General features: G+C 40.3%; 1 protein-coding gene across 7 annotated transcripts in view; it reads left to right on the top strand.

The window, feature by feature from the left end:
• The first annotated feature begins 1247 nt into the window (after positions 1-1247).
• LUC7L2 (LUC7 like 2, pre-mRNA splicing factor) overlaps positions 1248-21729 on the top strand; it is a 58880-nt gene continuing 38398 nt past the window's right edge. The window contains exons 1-3 of one of the 7 annotated variants that reach the window (XM_073327295.1): positions 1403-1602; positions 12664-12734; positions 14384-14478. Coding sequence is in view for 5 of the 7 variants with exons in the window: in XM_073327293.1 (XP_073183394.1) it covers positions 11910-11950; positions 12664-12734; positions 14384-14478 (207 nt within the window). In the remaining 2 variants the exon portion in view is untranslated. Of the gene's footprint in view, positions 1603-11795; positions 11951-12663; positions 12735-13886; positions 13961-14383; positions 14479-19608; positions 19785-21729 lie in introns of those variants that run through there. The other 6 variants (XM_073327293.1, XM_073327289.1, XM_073327291.1 and 3 more) reach the window with 6 other exon arrangements.

Here is a 21729-nt window from a genome sequence, read left to right as displayed (position 1 = left end):
ATACGGTCACAGATCATGTAAATAACATCACATCCCTCACAGGCAACATGGAGTTGATTAAGATACTCAGCCAACAGGTATATCATACAGTCAGTGGAATGAAATGAAATGGACACAGGCTCCTGTCTACAGAAGCTGATTAATGAGGATGAGTCAGGTGTGGCAATACCACCCATCATTCTGCCCTTCCTCCCCACACCTTTGGCATATGATAACATCAACAGACTTGGGGAAGATATTCAGTGCAGGAACATCACTGAATAATTGGTACTGCAGTGCAGCCTCAGATATCAACAGTTAGAGAACCCAAATCTGAGAACTCAAGAAGCCTCCACGTGCAGAGAAAGTAAATTGATTTTTTTCCAGTATTTGTATTATTGTGGGCTTGATAGGTCACTTGCCAATGTAGTGATGGCAGAATATACAATAACATTAGTAGCATGGAAAAAGCTTCAAAAATATGGACAGAAACATTTCTATTACATTATGTAGTATTTAGATGTCAGGAATGGTTTAATTATCATTTTGTAGATTTAGATTTGAAATTAATGTCTTTAACCGGATACCAAAATGCATCCGTTTGATTATATTTTATTCAACACGTTCATTAGCAACCAAAGCGTTTCCTTTCACTGAAGTCCTTATACAACAAACATCTGCGTATTAGGAATACTTTCAGAAACTGACGGCGAACCAAAAACCACCACCAGGCTCAGTTCTACTAAACTACTCGGCAAGAAAGTCCACCGTAACTTTCCACCGTCTGTTGAGACCGAGCTGTTCCCAACACAGGAAGAGATTTTGCCCGTCCAGATGTTGCCAACGGACTATTTTTTCGGTTTCGCTCAGATTACACTAGGCGTGTGCCAGCGACTCAGCCAGGCCACAGCGGGGACCGCGCGGCCCCTCCAGCCTCCTCAGGCAGAACGCGGATTGTACTAGTCTTGGGGGAAGGGGGGGGGCAGGTTCTTCAGCATTTATCGAATGGGGAAACGCAACGATTGGGTTCGCCCAACTCGAGGGAGGTGGTTGGAGAGGACGTCACACAGAAAGAGAGCGAGAGCCCCGTGTCCAATCAGCACGCGCGCTAGCCCAGCCGGACGAAAGGTTCTAGAATCCAATCAGGAAACGCGGAGCTGCTTGTGTCACAGACAGATATAGGTCTCCTGGCCCAATCAGGGGGTGCTCAACCTGATAGCGCTGACGTCGAAAGGGGCGGGAGTGGAGAGAGTGCGCGCGCGCGTCGCGCGGCTTTCCGTTACCCCTGGCGCGCGCGCGTGTAGCAAGCGTGAAGGGTCGCGCGCGGGGGAAGCGAAGTCGCGAGACCGAGAGCAGCGCGAAGCAGTTTCCCGCTTTGCCCTTCGGCCCGAACCGCGAACGCGAGGCGGAGGCGCCATCGTAGCCCCCACCGGCGGCGGAGAGAGGCTCCGCCCGGACCCGTAAGGGGGAGCGAGCGCAGCATCGGGCCCGAAGCGCTGTAGGCCGCTGTCGGCGGAGCTCACACAGACTCCGCCGGCTCGGCCGGGCCTCGCGCGCTCAGGATGTCGGCGCAGGCCCAGATGCGCGCCATGCTGGACCAACTCATGGGCACGTCCCGGGACGGTAAGTGCCACCCGGCCGGGGGGCGGGGCTGCTGCCCCCTGCGGTCACAGCCAGGGGCAACGGTTGGGAACAGCAAGCGAGCTAGGCTGGTAGCGATGATTGGCAGGACGAGCGCCAGCTCCCCCTGCCGCTCGGGGCGGGGCTAAGGGGTTAAAGGTCATCGGCGGCGCACGGGGCCGGCCGGAGGCGGTTACGCGCTGTGTGAGGGGCGCGGGCGGGGCTGGCCCTATTGCGGGCCCCTAGCGGCTGTGGCGAGCTCTTCCCGCAGCTCGCCGCGGTCTCGGCGCCGCTTCCGCCGCCGCAAGAACCGGGCTGCGAGTCTGTAACGAAACCCCCATTGCCCGCGGCCCCGCGCGCCCCAGCTCGAGCCCCACAGCCGCGGGCTCTCCGGTCAGGGGGTGGAAAAATCCATCCTTCCCCTTGCTGGTCGGCGCAGGCCTGTCCTCCGAGCCGGCAGAGTCCGCGACCAGCCAGGGTTCGGGGAGCAGGCCGTCCTCCGAGCCGGCCCGCGCGCCCGGCAGAGGACACCCCCCGTCCCCCCAAGTCACAGATAAACCCTTGTAAAGCCTTCCTCGTAGCTCGTTGTTCTGAGACATGGCAGTTCGCTTTGTTCGGACAGGAGAAATCAGCCTTTCAGGTCGTCAGGTGCAGAGCCATGGCGGGAGGTGAAATAGTCTGTCCGAGGGAAGTCTGACCCAAACCATCATTTCAATCAACAGGCGGGAATGATGATCACTTTTGAAAGTGAGAATCAAGTTAATAAAATTTACTCCAGTGGGGCTGAGGCATCGCCATTAGAGTTGTTCAGAAAGTAGGTAAAAGGGAAGATTAATGTATGCAGGCTGATTCTACAGGCGATAGACTAGACCATAGAAGGACCTTTCCAGTGATACCGTTTGACATTCTTGCTATTCAGTTTTCCTTTTATTAAAAGAAATTATTAATAACAAGCTGACAGAATATAGCACTGTCATTGAGACATAGTTTAGATATTTTAAATGTTATATGCAATACTGTTGAGAATGTATCAGACAGAGCATGAGCTTGACCTTCAGGCTACATTGGCAAATCTTACCTGTTTTCCCAGACTCTTTCTGGCAAGGGTATATTGAATAAGATTGAGAAATGATTGCATAGGGGCTCAGCTTTTAAGAATTTCTCATGAATGCTGTTTGGGGGAAAAAAAAGTGGAAAGTGGATTGGTAGTAGAGCATGCCATAATTTAAAAAAACAGTTCAAGTTCTGTGGTGGTGACTAGAGTGAAACTCTGCTCTGGAGGTTTGGAAAATTAAGTCATTTAATACAACTATATCAAGACTTACAAATGAAGATGCTTTAAATATAGGCAACTAAATAAGTGGTCTTATTTTCAGAGCTGCTGAAGTTAATGAAAGCTGCAGATGTAGGTGCCTAACTTTAGGTACTTAAATTTGAAAATGTTGCCCTTTTTATTGTTCCTTTTGAACCTTATAGATTTATTTTGACTGCCACATTCAGACAGAAAATAAGGTGTAAATTTGTAATTGTGAGTAATTAATCACTGGAACAGTTTACCAAGGCTCCTGGTGGGGATTTTCCATCAGTGATTTTTTTTTTTTAATCAAGATTGGATGTTTTTGTGAATGATCTGCTCTAGGAATTATTTCAGGAGGTTCTATGACTTGTGTTATACAGGAGTCAAATGTAATGATCACAGTGATCCCTTCTGGCTTCAGAATCTGTGAATCTATGCCTCAGTAACTTGCAGATCAGATTTTCTCAGTTTACAAGTAAATGGGTGATTTTTTTGATGTAACTGCCCGCCCTGCAAACTCAGTTTTGGTTCTGAAAATTCAGTAACAAAAATCCTGCAATTGAAACTTAGGAACCATTGTTGAAATGCTGAATACTTATAAGAGATAACAGTAAACGCTAATAACTAGGGCTTGAAAAATATATCAGACTCCGATTGGCTCAAATTTAGATACAAAAGATAAAGATGAGGTATTGAATAATTGCAGTGTTGCCTCTCCTCCTGAGCTTTCCCAACGGTCAGCAGCATAAAATTGATGTGGTCATTGACAGTTTCATTGAAGTTCACGGGGTTATGAGTAGCAGCAGTGAAAATGAACACAGCGTTGCTGCTGCTTAGCAAACTATGACCAGCTGCAGAAGTACTGGAACTATATGTAGATTTGTGCAGATGGTATGTTCCATCATTTACATTGGGTTCATATATGGAAGTGTATTTGCAACATTAAGGACTAGAAACTTCCCTATTTAAAAAATGGAAGCTTAGAACATAAGAATTGCCATACTGGGTCAGACCAAAGGTTCATCTAGCCCAGTATTCTGTCTTCTGACAGTGGCCAATGCCAGATGTCCCCGAGGGAATGAACAGAACAGTAATCATTGAGGGATCCATCCACTGTTGTCCATTCCCAGTTTCTAGCAAACTGAGGCTAGGGACACCATCCCTTAGATTAAGTAGTCCTAATTTAGAGAGAAGGCAGAGGTTATATGTGTGTAATATATATAACCTACTGGGGGAAGATGAGGGTATATCAAGCATATCTCTTAGCATAGTAAATTAAGGAAATATATTTTTGCATAGTATTAAGTAAAACAGTCTCTTCCTGAATTTAGTGGTATGTGTGTTATGGCAACTTTGAAAATTCTGTTTCTTATTTTCTTTTTTTAGCGCTGGAAATATGTATCACTGTTTTGTAACAGTAATCCGTTAATTTACTTGCATGCCTTTTTTTCCTTTGCATATGCTGTTTTTAATCTAAAAACTGTAATTGGGATGAGAGGATCAGCATCCAGTTCTAACTCAAGTACTTCAAAACTTGCTAGTAAAAGGGAGAGTGGGAGAGGCCCTCAAGTTGATAACACTTAGCCCTGAGCTTATTAAATTAACTTTTTTTTTGTACATTCGATAGACACATTTTCTTTTAAATTCTTTTAACAAGAATTAGTGTCAAACTCCTACTACTGTTAGGTAGTAACTTTGTCCTGACAGTAAGCCCTATTTGCTATTTTTAAACTGAAATATATTTGAAAATAAAGACCTTTAACTAAAATTGGCAGTGACCATGTATGCTCAGTGTCAAGATGTTAAGACTAGTTTTCATTTTGCTTTACTACTGCTTACTAACAGAACTCTAGTATTTACTTAGTAGGCAGTAACATTTTATTTAAATGTTAAATAGTTCAATATTAAGACAAGGTAGAAACTTGTCTTCCAATCTCTTATTGATCTGTCATTACCATCCCACAGAACATGTTTGTTGAAATTACTTAATTTAGTACTTAAGGAAGTACATATTTAAGTTTTTAATTATTTTCAGCATTTTACATATGTGATTGTGACCATGTAAACACTCTGTATAAAGTATCGAGCAAATGGAGTCCGACTTCTTTCTAAGGTGAAGTGACGTAGCAAGTTGTAGTCATATAGTTCAGGATATGGCATTTATCTTGTATGCAAATAACCTGACAAATGCTGTAAAGTCAAAGTTGAGTAGTCTGTTGATGAGGTTTATATGAGGAAAATTAGGGATTAAAAAAAATTAAGTTATATAGAAGAAACTATTAAAATGAGTTGACTAGAGTAACCTTTACAGCTGTATAGGTTACTTGTGTAGTTTTAGATCACGAGCATTTATAAGAACTGGAATCTAAGTGGAAGCAGAGTACAGACTAAATGTGGAATTGTCTGGAAAACAAAACCTTCTCTAAACATAACGTGTTAGGATTTAACCACCTCATCATGAGACTCTCAGGACTTCTTAAATCCATTTAGTCCATATATACATGATTGGTGGGGTGGAGAACAGGCCAGCACTTCTATGTATGCCATCCTGTTTAGTTTAACCACTGCCTTTGGAGCCTTCAGTTCAATTCCTTAACTGTGGTCTGCAAAGGACCTCTCCAGTCATTGCTCCAGCTCTTTCCCCTGACTCCTGGAAACACACAAAATATAATTTCATAGTGAAGTCTTTGGCTTCCACTCTGGTCCAAATCTCTTAAATTTTGCCTTTTGCACCAGCTGTTTCAACTCTTCAATCAATGCTTACCCGTGGTCTTTGCCTATTTGTCTATTTGCACTTCAAAACCTCTGAAGCAGCTTTGCACGTGTCTCATATTTTAGGCACCTGTTGTTTAGTTTCAGTGCCAGTGGTTTTCTTGGAATTGGGAACCTGTCTTTACCACCCTGGTGCTGGCATTTGTGATGCATCTGCAGTGCTCTTCTGCATCATTTGAACCTAATATCTCTTGGAGGTGTTTTTTTTTTTTTTTTCTGAAGGACATAGGGAGCCAGGAAGACCACTCACAACCTTCAAACCACATCCTTGCAACAGGACTATTAGTGACAAATGAGCATATTTGTTACATTGTCTACGCATAGAGTCAACCACAATGTTAAGGAGTGCCAGATATATTGGCAGATGTCACCTTGGGCTCTAAGAAAACATGAAGAATGTCTCAAATGCATCCTCCCGGCAACTCCAGAAATTCATGTACATCTGACATGAGTCTGCGCCAGAATGCTTCAAAGGATAAATCTTCAAGGCAGAAGCCTCAGTTGGCCAAGACGTCTGAGTCATTTGACTTTGTGTCTGTGCCAGTCCTTTTGGCTCAAATGTAGCACTTCTGTGGTCAGCTCAGTGAAGCAGCCTAGTCATTGAAGTGTCCCACGCCATCACCTTGGAATACAAGTGCCCTAACAAGTCTTGTCTCTGTCATACACTGGAAGTCTCAGCTTTTAAAGTCAGTGATACTGAGCTCCAGTCAACTCATGAAGTATTAGAAGAAAATCAATAGCTCTCTGACACATTGCTGACAAAATCTCAGATTCCAGACTTCAGTCAAGAAGCCTCAAACTCCATCTGTGTTCATGTTCTTGAGATGGAGTTAGTGATTCAGTGATCCATTATATGATTGGATTTGACATCCAATACAGAATGGACAGCAAGCTCTTCGGCCTCAATCACCTCTGATCCAAGACACACATTCTCACTAAATCATTCATTGAACTCCAATATGCAGATGAATGGGCCCTGTGTGTCCACTCAGAAGACTATCTTAAAAAAATCTGAGGCCTAAAACCAACTCGGCCTCACATGCAACGCCAAAATAAAAGTACTCCTTCAACAGGCTCTGCATCACCAGGATCCTGCTCCCATAATTCAGATCAATGAAGAGACCCAGGAGAATGTCAAGCACTCCCTTTACCTTGGTAGCTGTCTGTCACAGAAAGCTTTGACATTGACAAGGAAATTCAACACTGCCTTTCATGCTCTAGTACAGCTTTCAGATGCTTGAGAAAATGTGTCTTCAAAGATCAAGAATCAAACCAAGCTTCTCATGTTCCAGGCTTTTTTTATCCCAGCTCTCTTGTATGGTGCTGAAACCTTAGCCATGTAAAGTGGACGCCTCAAGGTTCTTGAACGATACCATCAATGGTGCCTCCGCAAGATCTTCTGAATCAAGTCGGATGACTGACACATCTAGGTCCGTGTTCTGTCCCAAGCCAAAACTTCCAGCATTGAAGCTTTGACCTCCAGCATTGAGGCTTTGATCATCCATCACCAACTCCATTGGCTTCAAATGCCAGAAAATCAACTCCCAAAGCAGCTAATGTTCTCACAACTGAGCCGTGGCCAACAGACGAGGGCTGGACAAAGAAAGTTTTTCAAAGACACCTTCAAAGCCAACATGAAGAAGTGCAGTATTGACATAAACTCAAGGGCTTGGGTTTCCCAGGACTGACCAAAGTGTAAAAGGACCTTGTGGCAACGACCCCAGTATTTTGAAATCTAACTGAGAACAGGAAATGGAGAAACAGGAAAGGAGGAAAGAATCCACTGCAGCCCAACTCAACAGTCCAGATCTACCCTTTCCGTTGGGAAATGTCTGCCCCAGTTGTGACAAGATCTGTGGATCCTGGATTGGTCTCATTAGCCACTTGCAGATCCGCTAGTGATAACTGGCAATCATTTTATGGAAGACAGTCATTCTCAGACTCGAAGAGCTCGCCAATGACATGTTTGCCAAACCAGCGAGATCACTGCAGATCTTCTGTGAGGCTACCATGAGGTCTCTAGTACCAGCTTCAAACCATTTCTTTATCCCTGTGTTGGGAACAATCAGAGTTCTCAGTGTAGGTGGGTATATTTTGTATTGTGGCTTGTTCTCTCAATGCACAAAAGTTCCAGCTTTGACACTATAGGTTCAGGTATCTCTTGCACTTGGGGCTACAAGAAAATTGGTGCTTTCCAAGGCAGTTTCATGGTCACCTTGAACACATGCATTCTGAGAGTTGTTTAATGGAGCTACAAGTTCAGGTTTTCAGAAAAAACTAGCCTGATGGCTTCTCTGTCCCTACCCCACTGAGAATATGTTCATGCACCTTGTCAGGAAGAGACGCTGCAAGAAATCTAGTACTTCCTCACAGAGCCTGTGAGCCCATGTTCTTAGTTGCTACTGTGAACAGAGTGGTCAAATAAGTACCTAGATACACAGTTGTGGCCGTTGCTTTGTAGTACCCATGGTGCATCTCCACATGTGACAACCTCAGTGGACCCTGAAATCCCAGAGAAAACAAGTGTCATAGGGGGTCTCTAACATTGTATACAGGTAACTGCCAAGTCCATGCAAACCATCCTGGGGAAGCCCTTCTCCATATATTTGATGATTAAAATGTTCTTGTAAATTTTCCTTGAGAGGGACTAAAGTCCTTGCAAACTCCAGCAACTTTGGAAATGTTTTGTTTAGAATTGATTCAGTAATTTTTATGAAGACCATGTCAAAATGGCTGGATCTGTTTTGTGTTGCTGTGACGTGGCTGGTGTGAACTAGATAGTCATGTCAAACCTCACTGAATCCAAGGCAAGTTTGTCTCCTCTGCCTCTCTCAGATACTTGGCTCACAGACATCTTCATCGTTCTTTCTCCACATGTTTGCAAAACATTACTCCTTAAATTCATCTATAAAGAGGGAATTATGTTTTGGTTTCTTTGCACTACAGAATTTGTTTACAGAGTAGGGAATAGCAAACTCTTCTGTCCTGAAAAGTTTGTTTTATCTTAGGATATCCTGTATCTGAGTTGGCTGATCTTGAGGTTTTTATACTTTTTTTAATGCTGTCTGTGTTTTGTTTGATGGTAGAAGGTATTTAACCCCTCCCTTATGTGTTTAATTTTGTTTTTATAAACCTGCCTGGTAACATTATTAGTTTTGGACTTAGTGTTGTGTGTTGCAGCCTTGCTCTCTTTTGGGACCTCCCATGTACTTTTTACTCTCCAGGAATGAGAATCTTGTTGGATGGTATCTTTAGAGAAGAAATCATTCCTGACATGCAATTCTTTTCTGAAGCTGTAATTCCAACAGGATTCTTCTCACCTGCCCACTGCTCCCTCAGAGTTTGGAGGGTTTTTTATTGAAGTGATCTTTGTTTTTTGCAGCTTAATTTTATTTCACTTCTTGATGCAGATTTTTAACATCAGGTGGCTTGTTTCTTTTGGGACGTTTACCTCCTTCGTAATTGGGAACTGATGGGAAGGTTCCCAGGGCAGTGATCCATGCTCAGTGACTGGCATCCATCTGCCATTCGGGGAGTGAGCTGCTGACTTGTGATCAGCCCCGCTGCTGCTGCCCTTTAAATAAACAAACCTAAAAAATGTTCAAGAAATTCTCTCTGCCAGTCGCAGGCTGCAGAGTTGAGACCTAGGATTTAAGATCCTGTTGGAACAACATCTCTATAAAAATAAATTGGTAGCTTCTTGCCTCTTGGGACAGGCTTGGGAATAATGTTCCTTCTTGATACGTTGCATGTTCAGAAGTAAATTTTAAGTGAACTGTTCGTGACTGTGGCGTATAGCTGTCAATTTTATATTCTCAGGGAGCAGTGTAAAGTATGAGGGATACTGTACTTAGAATATATTATTCCTATTAATATATTATGGTAAAGACAGCGTGGTAGGTATTAAACAGATGTCAACTTTTAGTGTGTAAGCTGTGAGGAAAAAACCTAATTTGTCTTGGTAAATATAGCTTAATACAGAAAAAACTAAGCGCTTGATCCTGCTCTCCAAATGCAAAGAGACATCGCCATTGTGTTTGGTTGCATTGCACTTGTGCCTTGGTATTAGAGTTTAAGGTTTAGCACTAAATGATAATTCCTGCTAGAATGTGTGATTCTAAAATGGAAGGAATAAATTGCTGTTCATAGTATGTTACAATATTGTGAACAAGAAATGGATTGAAATGAAACTAGTCTGTAGTTAGTTATTGCAAAAGATGGTTGAAATATACAAACTCCTTGCCAAAATCAGCAGTCAAAATGTACTGTAAATTCCTTCAAGCATGAACTGAAGGAAAATAGTGGATGTTCACAGCAAAGTTTGATTTTTGGAGGGTGTTTAAAATGACTTGTACTTATGAGGATCGATCTTGAGAGCTTACAGGTACTAAGGACAGGTTTCAGAGTAGCAGCCGTGTTAGTCTGTATTCGCAAAAAGAAAAGGAGTACTAGTGGCACCTTAGAGACTAACCAATTTATTTGAGCATAAGCTTTCGTGAGCTTCATCCGATGAAGTGAGCTGTAGCTCACAAAAGCTTATGCTCAAATAAATTGGTTAGTCTCTAAGGTGCCACTAGTACTCCTTTTCTTTTTACAGGTACTAAGTGTGCTCTTAGCCCTTAAATTTTATTTAAAGCTCAGCAGTATAATTGGTCTTAGCTGTTGACTTTTGTTGCTTTTTAGTCAACTTTTTTTTATTTAATGTAGCAAAACAATTTCCTAAAACGACTGTTGCATTATTACTACCATTGTTTGGGGTCTGGTCTCCTCTTGATGTGTGTATTAATACTAAGAGGGGTGTTGTGTGCATGCATCTCAGGAAATGAGATGGATAAGCATAGAAGCATCCTTGAGAATTGGCTTTTTTCCTGAATAGCTTCATTCCCATTTAAAGTTCTTCTCCCACTCGCCCCTAGTGTAATACATCACAGAAATATGGTTTGGGTCAGATATTTGTATAAAACTGAAGCTGCTGTTTCTTTAGGTGAATTAAATCAATCCTTTTGAGTTTCCATATAAATCCACTGTCAATCAACATAAATAAATAAAATCCAATTGAGAGCACTGAAATGGGTCATAATAGAATAGATGCTGATTGCTGTAACACATTAATACATTAACGTTACATTTTTAATAAGTATAAGCCCTGAAGACCAACCATGTAATACTCTGCAGGAGCAAGGTTAAGAATAGGGTTGGTTGGTCATTTGACTAGACCAAAAATAATTGACAATATCTGACTTGTCAATTGACCAATATCAAAAATAGTCAAATATTTTAATAGACTAATTTATTAGAATAGTAACAAAAAAAAATAAGGCTTTGGTGGTCTCCAGTAAGCTTAGCCTCAATACATATGTCTAATTACAAAAAACTAGTTACTTAACTGAGTTATTTTGTCTCAGAAAAATGTGAAACACAATGGAATCAAGGTTAAAAAAAAAAAAAGGCAGTGTGGTGCAATCAAAAAGCTAGGCTACAGCTTACAAAGGGGTTTAATTGTATTTAATCAGTTAGAATAATTTTAAAACACTTTAAAATTATTACTACTTGCATTTAGATTTTTTTTTCCCTTGTGAAAACACAAGGTTATATTCATAAATATTTCATAGGTTTGTTTAGTGACTGTTTTCATATGGTAACATATTAAAGTGAATGCTGTGGCTGCTTAATTAAATCCAATCAAACCAAGAGGAACATTCATTTTGATTAGTAGAACTCTTGTGAACCTTGGCTTATTCACACCCAAATCACTTGGTTATTGGAAAGCTTTGGGAAGGAACATCTGCTATTGCATTACAAAAATAATTCTCACAACGTTTCTCCCTTTGTAGCAGACTGAGCCCCAGGCATTTGGTGGTTTCTTGTCTTTCTCCCCTCTCACACACCTTATCCAGCAAAGGCACATACAAAATGAGCCCTCACCTTCTCATAGCAGAAGGTCATCAATTGGTTAGGAGTAGACTGCTGTGACTGCATCTTCTTCTATGATGTGTGAAGATATCTGTGCAGTTTTCGGAAAGCACCAATTCACAAAACGCTTGAGACAGAGTATTCAAGGGGATCTAGCTGTGGAATGAGCTCTCAGATGAACTAACTCAGAACTTAACCACCTTTTAGGGTATGTTGCAAGAGCCTTCTCTTTGAGAAAGCTTTTCTATGATAACAGCAGAGTTGATTAAAAAAAATCCAAATATATATTAAACCAGTCTTTTATAACCAGAGAAAAGAGAAGAACAGAATGCTATATATGTGGATCCAACTTACCCAGGAAACATTTAGGTACTAGAGTGAAGACATAATACAGAATCCATAAATAGTGACTAGAATGTAAATGTGGAACAGTTTCTTAAAGCTGTTGTCACTCATGCGTTCATTTTTGTAGCTACACTTCTACCCCGATATAACGCTGTCCTTGGAAGCCAAAAATTCTTACCGTGAATCTTAGGTGAAACCGTGTTATATCGAACCTGCTTTGATCCAGCGGAGCGTGCAGCCCCGCCCCCCAGGAGCGCTGCTTTACCGCGTTATATCCGAATTTGTGTTATATCGGGTCGCGTTATATCGGGGTAGAGGTGTACCTCTGTTTTCTCTGTATTATCCCATCCCTTCTTCCTAAATCTCACATGCTAAGTAAATGGAAAGGCAAGAGAGACTGAGTACATTGCTGCTGTACAATTAGTGGTTGATTGTTGGAAAGGTACAAAGAATGCTCCCTCTGGAGCTTAGTGACATCTCTAAAAACACTCCTATCTCCCTAGGCCTGAGGAACATAAGTCCATTAGCTACTCCCCAGTCTCAGTATCCCTCTCTGTAGTTCTAGTAGGCCATCAGCTATCTTTTTTTTTTTTTTAAACACTCCAGTTGGTTTTGTTCATTTGTTATGTACAAGAATCTTTACAGTCAACATGTATTTCTAGATGCTGTGTTGAAATTGCTGGCAGAGACTATTCTATACAAACTGAACAATCTGGCCCCTTGTTTTATTTATAAAGGTTCAATGTATCTTTGCCTGCCTACTTCAATCTGCAAGGGAGTGTCAGAAAGGCCCCGCATTCGCCGAGCCGTGAGTTATCACTAACTTTTCAGATGTGTTAATGAATGTGGAACAAACGCAGTTATGTGTTTTTTAAAAAAAAAATGGACCCCCAAAAAAGCCTTTTACTGCAGTAGCAGGCGTGATTGAATAAGGGATTATTCTAAATTTTTAGTTTTACAAATAACCTATTAAAACTGAAGACTTAGCCTCTAGAAAACCTATTGTTGAACTGCTCCGAAGCTGTTCTAGCCTGTGAATTACTGGTTTTAAGATTGTGTTGCATCCTACAGGCAAATTAAGTGTGTCTTGTTCTGGAAATTTTCAGTTGTTTAACAACTTGAATGAAGTTCAGCCCATCTGAAAATGTTACGTTTTAGTTTCCTATGCATAGCAGTGATATTTAAAAATGAGATTACATAATAGAATGAAGGGCATGACCATTTTATTGTATAGCTAACAAATGGATTGGGCTTGTTGAACCATTTCATAGATTTAAAATTCTGAGATGTTTCAGGTTTATTAGAATGGAGAAGTGACTACATTCATAACTGCAAATATATCCACCCTCTTTAAAGTACTTTGGTAATGGGATGGGAAAAAGTTGCAAACTGAACTCATTGTACTTTTTCTCCAACAGCTATCCTTGCTTCAGTAATTCACCAGTAGGTTTTCATTTAATAGTGATGTTAGGAGGTTATTGTATTTTAATGAGTAGATAGACACCCTGTGAGATTTTGAGATGTTTTATAACTCCTGTATCTCTACAGGAAAAAAATCTTTGAGTGACCTCACTTCCAGAAATGGAATAGTGACTGTTCCATTTTGACTTTTTAAGGAAAACAAATCCTGCAATAAAAAACATCCCCAATAATTGGTTATTTGGAACTGAACTATCCAACCTTGTTCACAGATGGGATTTTTTAAACTTGCAATTGGACCTCATTGTGTGGTAAGCAGGTTGATGCTTCTGCTGTGATGCAGGAGCTACACCATTATGAAAATAGAATTAAAATGCTTCCAGCTCAGCAACATGCAGCAGATGGGGTCTATGACATGGGGGTTGCAAGCTTCTGTAAAAGTAATGTTACATATAGGCAATGTCTATTTGTGTGACTGGTTCTTTCAGGTTTCTAATCACTTAATCCCTTCTTTTGCCCTCTATTTACCCTGCCCCATCAGAAGTAAGGGGATGCTTTGCATCCAAGAAGAAAGTAATGGAAGAAATGGCAGATGGTGCTCAGTGGAGGCTCTAAGTGTGTATTATTATATGTTTGTAAGACTGTTATATGCTAACTGCCAAGTAGAAATCTATTATGGTAGTTTACACAAAATCTGGAACAGACACCTATATAGCATCTTACATTGATGCTATCTTAGCAAAGTGTTTTTACCTAATACACTGCTTTTTTCAAGAAAAAATATATTAAAAACACTTGAAAAAGTGGAAGCTTATAATTACATTTAAACAGCAGCATATAGTATGTAAAAATTTAATGCATAGTTAATGTTTGGGTGTGGATTAAAGGGTACTTAATCCTTTAAATTTTAGCTTCCAGTAGGGTTTCTTTGTTCATTTTGGGGTAAAGGAATTGTTAACACTTTGAACGTAAAACTTGCAAAAGCAGGCTGGCTTCTCCATTTGTGTAACCTGGAGTGTCTTCATTTCTATATTTCAGGGGACACTACTCGTCAGCGAATCAAATTCAGTGATGACCGAGTGTGCAAGAGCCACCTCCTAAACTGCTGCCCTCATGATGTCCTCTCTGGAACTGTATGTAATTTAATCTTGTATTTTGATTACAGAAACAATAACAGAAATCCGTTCTTCTGTTTCAATCTTAATTATGCCAGCAACATACCTCTTTTTGACATTTAAGTTAACTTGACTGTTTTTTTAAAATGTCCGCCTTAGTTTTCCCTCTAGTGTTGTAGGATAGTTTGGCCAACTTTGTACATAGCCAAAGTCTCTCTGTGTGTGTGTGTTAGAGGTTATAGAGAAGGAATGAATGTTTGAATATTAAATATCTTGTAATAGAAGCTATGATGTAAATTGTGCATGAAGTCTCATGTAGAGAAAGTAGTGCTTTCCATTGTAGGATCCACTACAATGGCCTCTCCTTCCAGGTATTCTGCCATTTCCACTGATCTTGAAGGTGATTTTTTTTTAAACCTATCTTGAAAATAAATAAAAAATCCTAGATACCATCACTACCTGTTCTGGCACTGTTCTGCTTATGTTATCCTGGTTGTTGGTAGTTTTTTTGCCTCCACATGCTGAGCCAGAGGTTCCTCTGCTTACTCTTTCCTGGATGGATTTTTTTGCTGTCATCTCTCCCTTTCATAACTTTTAAGTATTGAAAGGTAGCAGGAGGGCTCCCTTAGCCTGGTGGATTTCTGCAGCACTTCTCCAGTGCTAGAAGTAGTAGAAGTATTATGACTCAGAGTGATAATCAAAGGGTGTGCCACACGTAGGCAGCCCTCCCCCCCCCCCGCCTATTCAGTAGCAGCACTGGAAAAGGTTTTTGGGGGGCCATCTGAGGCAGAACCTGAATTTTTTGTTTCATATTTCTTCACCAATTTTCTATGCCTTCTCTTTTCATCGTTAAGCATGTCCTTCAGAGAGATTTTCCTAAATGGAGCTTGGAAACAATGTAAGGACTTGTTGGAAGACAGAAGAACTGAAATTAGTAGATTTGATGGATAATGCACCTGTCCCTCAGTGTATTTCCCTGGTAGACATGGTGGCTGGTTCAGTTTACCTTAATTCCTAAGGGATGGTCATAGACCCTTTTAGGGTTCTTCTCCACAGTATTCTAAGGTGCACAAAGGGCTCACAGAACACAAATACACAGATTTACCCATTAGTAATCCTTGCGTTCTCTGTACTCGTGATCTAGGAGTTGCAGCTCTATCCCTCCCTTCTCTGAAGTGGCCTTTACGAGAGCAGAAAGAGAAGAGAATGAGAGAAATTGAGGAGAAGGAAAAAGAGCAAAATAAATAAGTTATGGGGCTGATTTGGAGGACTTAGCTTTTCTCCTAACAGTGTGGAAGGTAGTGGATTCTAAGTAGCTGAACCTAGAACAGAAAGGGCCATGTACAGAGCACATCTTTAGCTTCACCGGATTACACAGACATTTGTGTTCCAACTCTCTTTCCTCATTTCCTAAAACAGACTCTTCCTTACTTTAGCATAACAAAGTTTGTCCTGGTTTGGAAGAGCATTGTTATCTCTACAGTGAGCTCAACAGCCGTCCACTCCCCCTCACCCGCAAGCCTTCTAAAAATGTAAAGCAGTTGATCCCCAAGTCACTGACTCACTTCAAGCTTCATTCTTTTTTAGTCATGTTCAGCAATCAGACTTTCTGTAGCACTCCAGGAATACCATGGCTAATCCACTACTTCTTATTCTCAAATCTTTCTGTGTGCTAGCAGGTTAGAAAACAATGATGGTCTATGTATAACCACATATATTGCTCCACCTTTGTCCTCTCCTTAATTCATTATTATAGGAAATATGAAGAAAGGGGGCACGGGGGAGTTAATATCTGTTGGTTGGTTTGTTTATTTTCTGTAAGGCTATCCATGATGTGATAAGATTCTCTGCAGATCCCTTTTACTGTCAGTAGCTGGGAGAGGTATGTGGGCCATAACAATACAACATTCAGATGCGTTGTGAAACACTAAATTGCTCAGAAAATAATTCCCCCCCCCCACCCTCCCACAAGTCTATAAAAAGGTTGCTCTGACAAGCACCTTCCTGGCCTAGTTTCCATTAATCTACAGATGAGCTTCAAAGTCCTATACTGATCATAAAAACTCCTATTTTTGGTGTGGGCCAAACTTCCTGGTTCAAGAAGAATGAAAAAACTTAGTCTATTTTCAGATGTGTGCGTTCTCATTAAGTGCATTGAAGACTTCTGTCTTTTTCTGGACCTCCCTACTCTAAATGTTGCATTGTTAGATTATTTAATGTCGAGTTCATCTCTTCTAACCAAGGCACCTCAGGAGAATCAGTCCCCTCAAGACATATCTCCATATTCCTAAATATTTTTATCAGCAACACTTTTTCCACCTCATTCAAAGGGAATCCTCAAGGTACTGAGAGTCTCCCACAGTGTAGCTCTGAACCCAACGAAAAACTGAGTAACTTACTCCCTTCATTAGGAGCAATTGGAAGGGAATCCCCAGAGGAAAGCCTTTGTGACCTATCCTGTATCCTTCTGTTTATTGAGAAGCCTTCTTTAAGAGCAGGAGTTCAAATGAACTTTCTCATGGTTCTGGGGAAATGACCATTTCAGGAAGCCTACAGCACCAGTAAAAGGGGAACATAAAAACTTGTAGTTTGTCTGACCAATTATTGCCCTTGAGAAATGTCCATGAGATTCTGCAGAATATTATTACAGACCATAGGAAAATCATGATATATCTGACTTCTGGGGAAGAATCAAGAAAGGGTTACCGAACTTCGAGTCCATCAGAATCTTCTGAAGGAACAAATTCTCTTGTTCACAGCAGCATATGTCCTAAGGTCAGCCTTGTATATTGACTGGTTTTTGCAGTAGAGGATTGGGAGTTCAACCACAAGGCTTTTAAGCTATTAGTGGCCAGATGGAGTCTCCTTTAAATTGAGCTATCTGTGGCTAATCCGATGAGCAAAGTGCAGTTTTTCATGCTACATACACACAATTCCTCTCCCCCTGCCCTGTTGACATTCTGTGTGTGTGTGTGTGTGTGTGTGTGTAAAAAGAAAAGGAGTACTTGTGGCACCTTAGAGACAAACCAATTTATTTGAGCATAAGCTTTCGTGAGCTACAGCTCACTTCGTCGGATGGATACTGTGGAAAGTATAGAAGATCTTTTTATACACACAAAGCATGAAAAAATGGGTGTTTACCACTACAAAAGGTTTTAACACCCATTTTTTCATGCTTTGTGTGTATAAAAAGATCTTCTATACTTTCCACAGTATGCATCCGACGAAGTGAGCTGTAGCTCACGAAAGCTTATGCTCAAATAAATTGGTTAGTCTCTAAGGTGCCACGAGTACTCCTTTTCTTTTTGCGAATACAGACTAACACGGCTGTTACTCTGAAACCTGTGCGTGTGTGTGTGAACATTCATATGAACACAAGACAGAGAAACGCAGTGGTGGGCAGACCTGTAGGCTTATACATGATCTTGTCTGGCTTAATAGCCAAGTGGCCAATCAGGAAAAGGTGTTAGTCATCCTGATTTATTTTTTCTACCTTGACTAGGGTTTCCTTGAATATTACATATGTTGGCAGAAACCCTGTATATAGACTTTCCTGAGGATCAAAGACCATTCATAAAGTTCCTCTGAATAATCCAGATCTCTACATGTATAACTTGGGATCCATACTGATAGTGTTTTTGAGCCATGGATGCTCTAAGGAATTGCTTGATTTCCTTTAACACTTTGAAAGGACTTCACTCAGCTTCTCAGGACTGTTTGGGGAGGTTGTTTTCCTAGTGCTTTCTCAGGGGGATTAACCTGTTTTGGCTGACTTTTCAGATGAAATTCCAGATGACCTGTAAAGCTTCTGTAAATTCTAAGATGGAATTTCAAGAGTTCAAGTCTATGTATTAGAAACAATGTACACAATTTCTTCTATTTCCTACTTTTGCATCCTCTTATGTCTTGCTTCTCCAAAGCAATTTCTTAGGACGGCGCTTCTGTTGGGCATTCAAAGTAGAGTAATGGAAGCTAAACAGAGTATTTTGGGCTCTGTCAAAGACATCCTTTGAACAGAGGGCAGAAGCGTTAACCATGTTGTGAACCTAAAGTCCCTTATAATATTGGCCATTGTTTCAGCTAGGAGAGTATCTCTCTAGTAAGTGACCCTACATGCAGACAAGGTGGTTTTCAGACTTATTTCTGATTTTGCCCCTACAAAGACTATTTCTGCGTAGTTGGATGAGCACTCCAGTTTTACTAGCTGCAAACATTCAAAAATAAGTTGGACTCCAAATCATGAGTGGCTTAAAAATCATGATTTTTAATTGTCTTTTGGTTTTGAGCCTTTAGAATTCATATCTTCAAGCTTTTCTCCCCAGCCATGAGGGCAAGAAACTATTTTTTTTCTTGTGGAAGCAGAGATTCTTGCATAATGATTCCAAGAACAGGGGCTTTAAATTAAATTAAATAAAAAAGAAATACCCATCAAGTATTGCTAGTCTCATGACAAAATCTTGAGAGATGGCAACACTTTAGATTGCTATTCTCTTTCATTGCTAATCCTTCGAACAGGTTGGAATATTAACTTCGTATTCTGTGTGTGGTTAAGGGATATAAAACTGTATTTGGTATAAAGCCATATGTTTTAAAAAAAATGATTTCAAGGCCGATCAGGAGCTCCTGAAAGGAAATAGTGCTCACTCCACCAGTGACTTGCTGGCTTTGCAAGCAGGAAGCTACAGTGCTTCATATGACTAAACCAGTAGCCTTGAAAAGCCTTCTGTTCATATCTTTGGCAAACTACTAAGCCTTAATATTTGTCTCTTACCTGCTGTTTTCGTATGCAGAATCTCCTAGCCTTCTCTCAATTTTGTCTAATAAAACAAATGCAAAGCTGTATCACTTATAAATACAGTATATAAATGGTCTCACCATACATCAGATATGCTCTTGCTTTGATTGGGGAACAAATAAAACACTCGGACACAAGTGGATCTTCTGCTTCTGTCTTCCTCTCAGAGCAATGGATCGCTAAAATGTACATCTCCCTCCATATTTTTTGGAAGGGAGTTTGTGCACTTCTGGCCATTTCCCATAACTACTGCTTAGAGTGATGAATCCTACCATGGAGAAAGGATAAAACTACTTTTCTTACCTGTAGTTTCATGTTTTGTATATAGGATCTGCTACTCTGGACAGACCCAGGATATTATGGGAGATTCTGTTGATGACTGTTGAGCTGTCACTCATCTGGGATGTGAGAGACCTGAGTTCAATTGACTGCTCTGCCTGATGAGGTGAAGGGATTTGATCTAGGGTGTCGTATATTGGCTCTCTTCATCAGGTAGAGTGGAGAATGGAACTTGACTCCCAAATCACATGTGAGTGCACCCTAACTACTGATCTAAAGCTTACAAGGGAGGCTCCTCCTCTGGTTGTATCGTGAATCCTTTCCTTTTGTCAAAATGCCTGAAAGTCTAAACAATTTTGGGACAAAACATTTTGTTTTGATATTACTGCAGTGTTTAGTGTGTGTGTGTGTGTTTGTTTGGTCAATATATTCATGAATAGTTTTGGTCAACCTGAAACTTCCTTTTTCATTGAACAAACTATTCATCTGAAAATTTTGCCCAGCTCTACTTTGAAAGCCACTGCATGGATCACACAGCTGTGTATATTCCAGCAGGAGAAGCTGGCAAGGAGAGGGGGAAGAGGAACTTTTATTGTATACTCTAATACACAGTGGAACAGTGGAAGTAAGAGAATAGATCCTATTTGAAAAAGTTAAAATTAAGGTTAAAAAAACCCCCAGTGTATTCTGTTCTATGTGAATGTCTGTTTACTCAAAGCAGTCTTCAAGTTCTTTACAAATAATACTATATCATGCGGTAAGCTGTAATATATTAGTTATCATGGGCCACAGAAAGTGACTCCATGTAAAACAATGTCTCTTCTAAACCTGGTTTTGACATTTTCCTCTTTTTCTCTCACAAAAACTCTTCTTTCAGATTGATATTTTATATACTGATGCCCTGCTCTTTCAATCTGACTATATGGGCACAGGGTTCATCTCAGGCATTATGTGGATGCAGGGCTTAACCCATACATTTCAGACACAAGAGAATTTTTAGGAAGTTTGAGATTAATTGACCCAGCTCTTTCCAGTTATGAGTCTTTCCAAATAGAAAAGTCATGTTTCTCTCACTAACAATCTGTTTATATAAGATTTTTTTTGACCATTTATATCTGAAGTACTTTGTCCTAAAGGCTTCAGACTTATTTTTATGCCTTTTAAGCCCAGTGAAAACTAGTAAATAGGCTTAATTTTTCCATTTTTTAAAAAGAAGTCCTGAATTCTTTAGTATTTTTCCCTTTCTAGTATTACAAACTCTACACAATATTGGTGGAGTTTCTAAGCTATAATTAGTGGTATGGAGCTTACAAGCAGCCTGCAGGTTTAAGCACTGTGTTGGCCTCTGTGTACTTTACAAGGTTTGCAAATCAAAACCTATAGAGCTTATACATGTCTTTACAGTGTTATATTTCAAATTTCTGTATAAATAGTGAAATATCAGAATACTAAAATGAAAAGTAAGAAAAGTTTCAGACAAATAGTTAATAAAGATAAGGTCATTAATACATAGGTAGGGCCCTTCGTTTTCAGTTTTTATTTTATTTAATTTTTTCCGGGAATTTATCAGTGTGTGTTACCCAAAAAACAGGTGCAAATCAGTGCAAAAAAACTATTAATAATTTTTCTGGGTAAATACTGGGGTTTATTTTGGTGAGTGGAAAGGCGGGGGGAGAGGGGGGGAAGTATTCAGTAGATTAATGCTTTGAATTCCATTCATCAGTGTGGTTTGCTGTAGAACTAAAATAATGCCAGCTCTGAGTTTAAGATAACAATATATCTCCAATCCCCAAATAAAACTTTTCATTGGAATAAATAGTTCACTGTTGTAGACTTAGAACTATTAGCTTATAAATATTTACATTTAATAATTGGGCTACCCCATTTGCAGTGCATACACTCCACTTCATCCTTTTCTCCTGTTTTTTGTTTTGTTTTGTTTCTCCTGTTTTGTGTTTAAACTTTTGAATATTTGTATATGTTCTGAAACATATTCTGACACAGATTTTTACTTTCTTCTCATTTTAGTGTGTCAAATATTTAAACTGTTATCTGCTAACAGCTTGAAATGTGTACGTGATGGGTGTGAGATTCATCCAAACAATCAGATGTGTGTGTACTTCAGAGCTCGTGTGCATGCCTGTTTGTTTAGAAAAGTAGAGTAAAAATCGGGAAAAAATGAATAATACTTTCTG

The sequence above is a fragment of the Lepidochelys kempii genome, chromosome 1 (assembly GCF_965140265.1).
Source record: "Lepidochelys kempii isolate rLepKem1 chromosome 1, rLepKem1.hap2, whole genome shotgun sequence".
In the NCBI taxonomy this organism is placed as follows: Eukaryota; Metazoa; Chordata; order Testudines; family Cheloniidae; genus Lepidochelys; species Lepidochelys kempii.
This window is presented reverse-complemented; position numbering and strand designations above follow the sequence as displayed.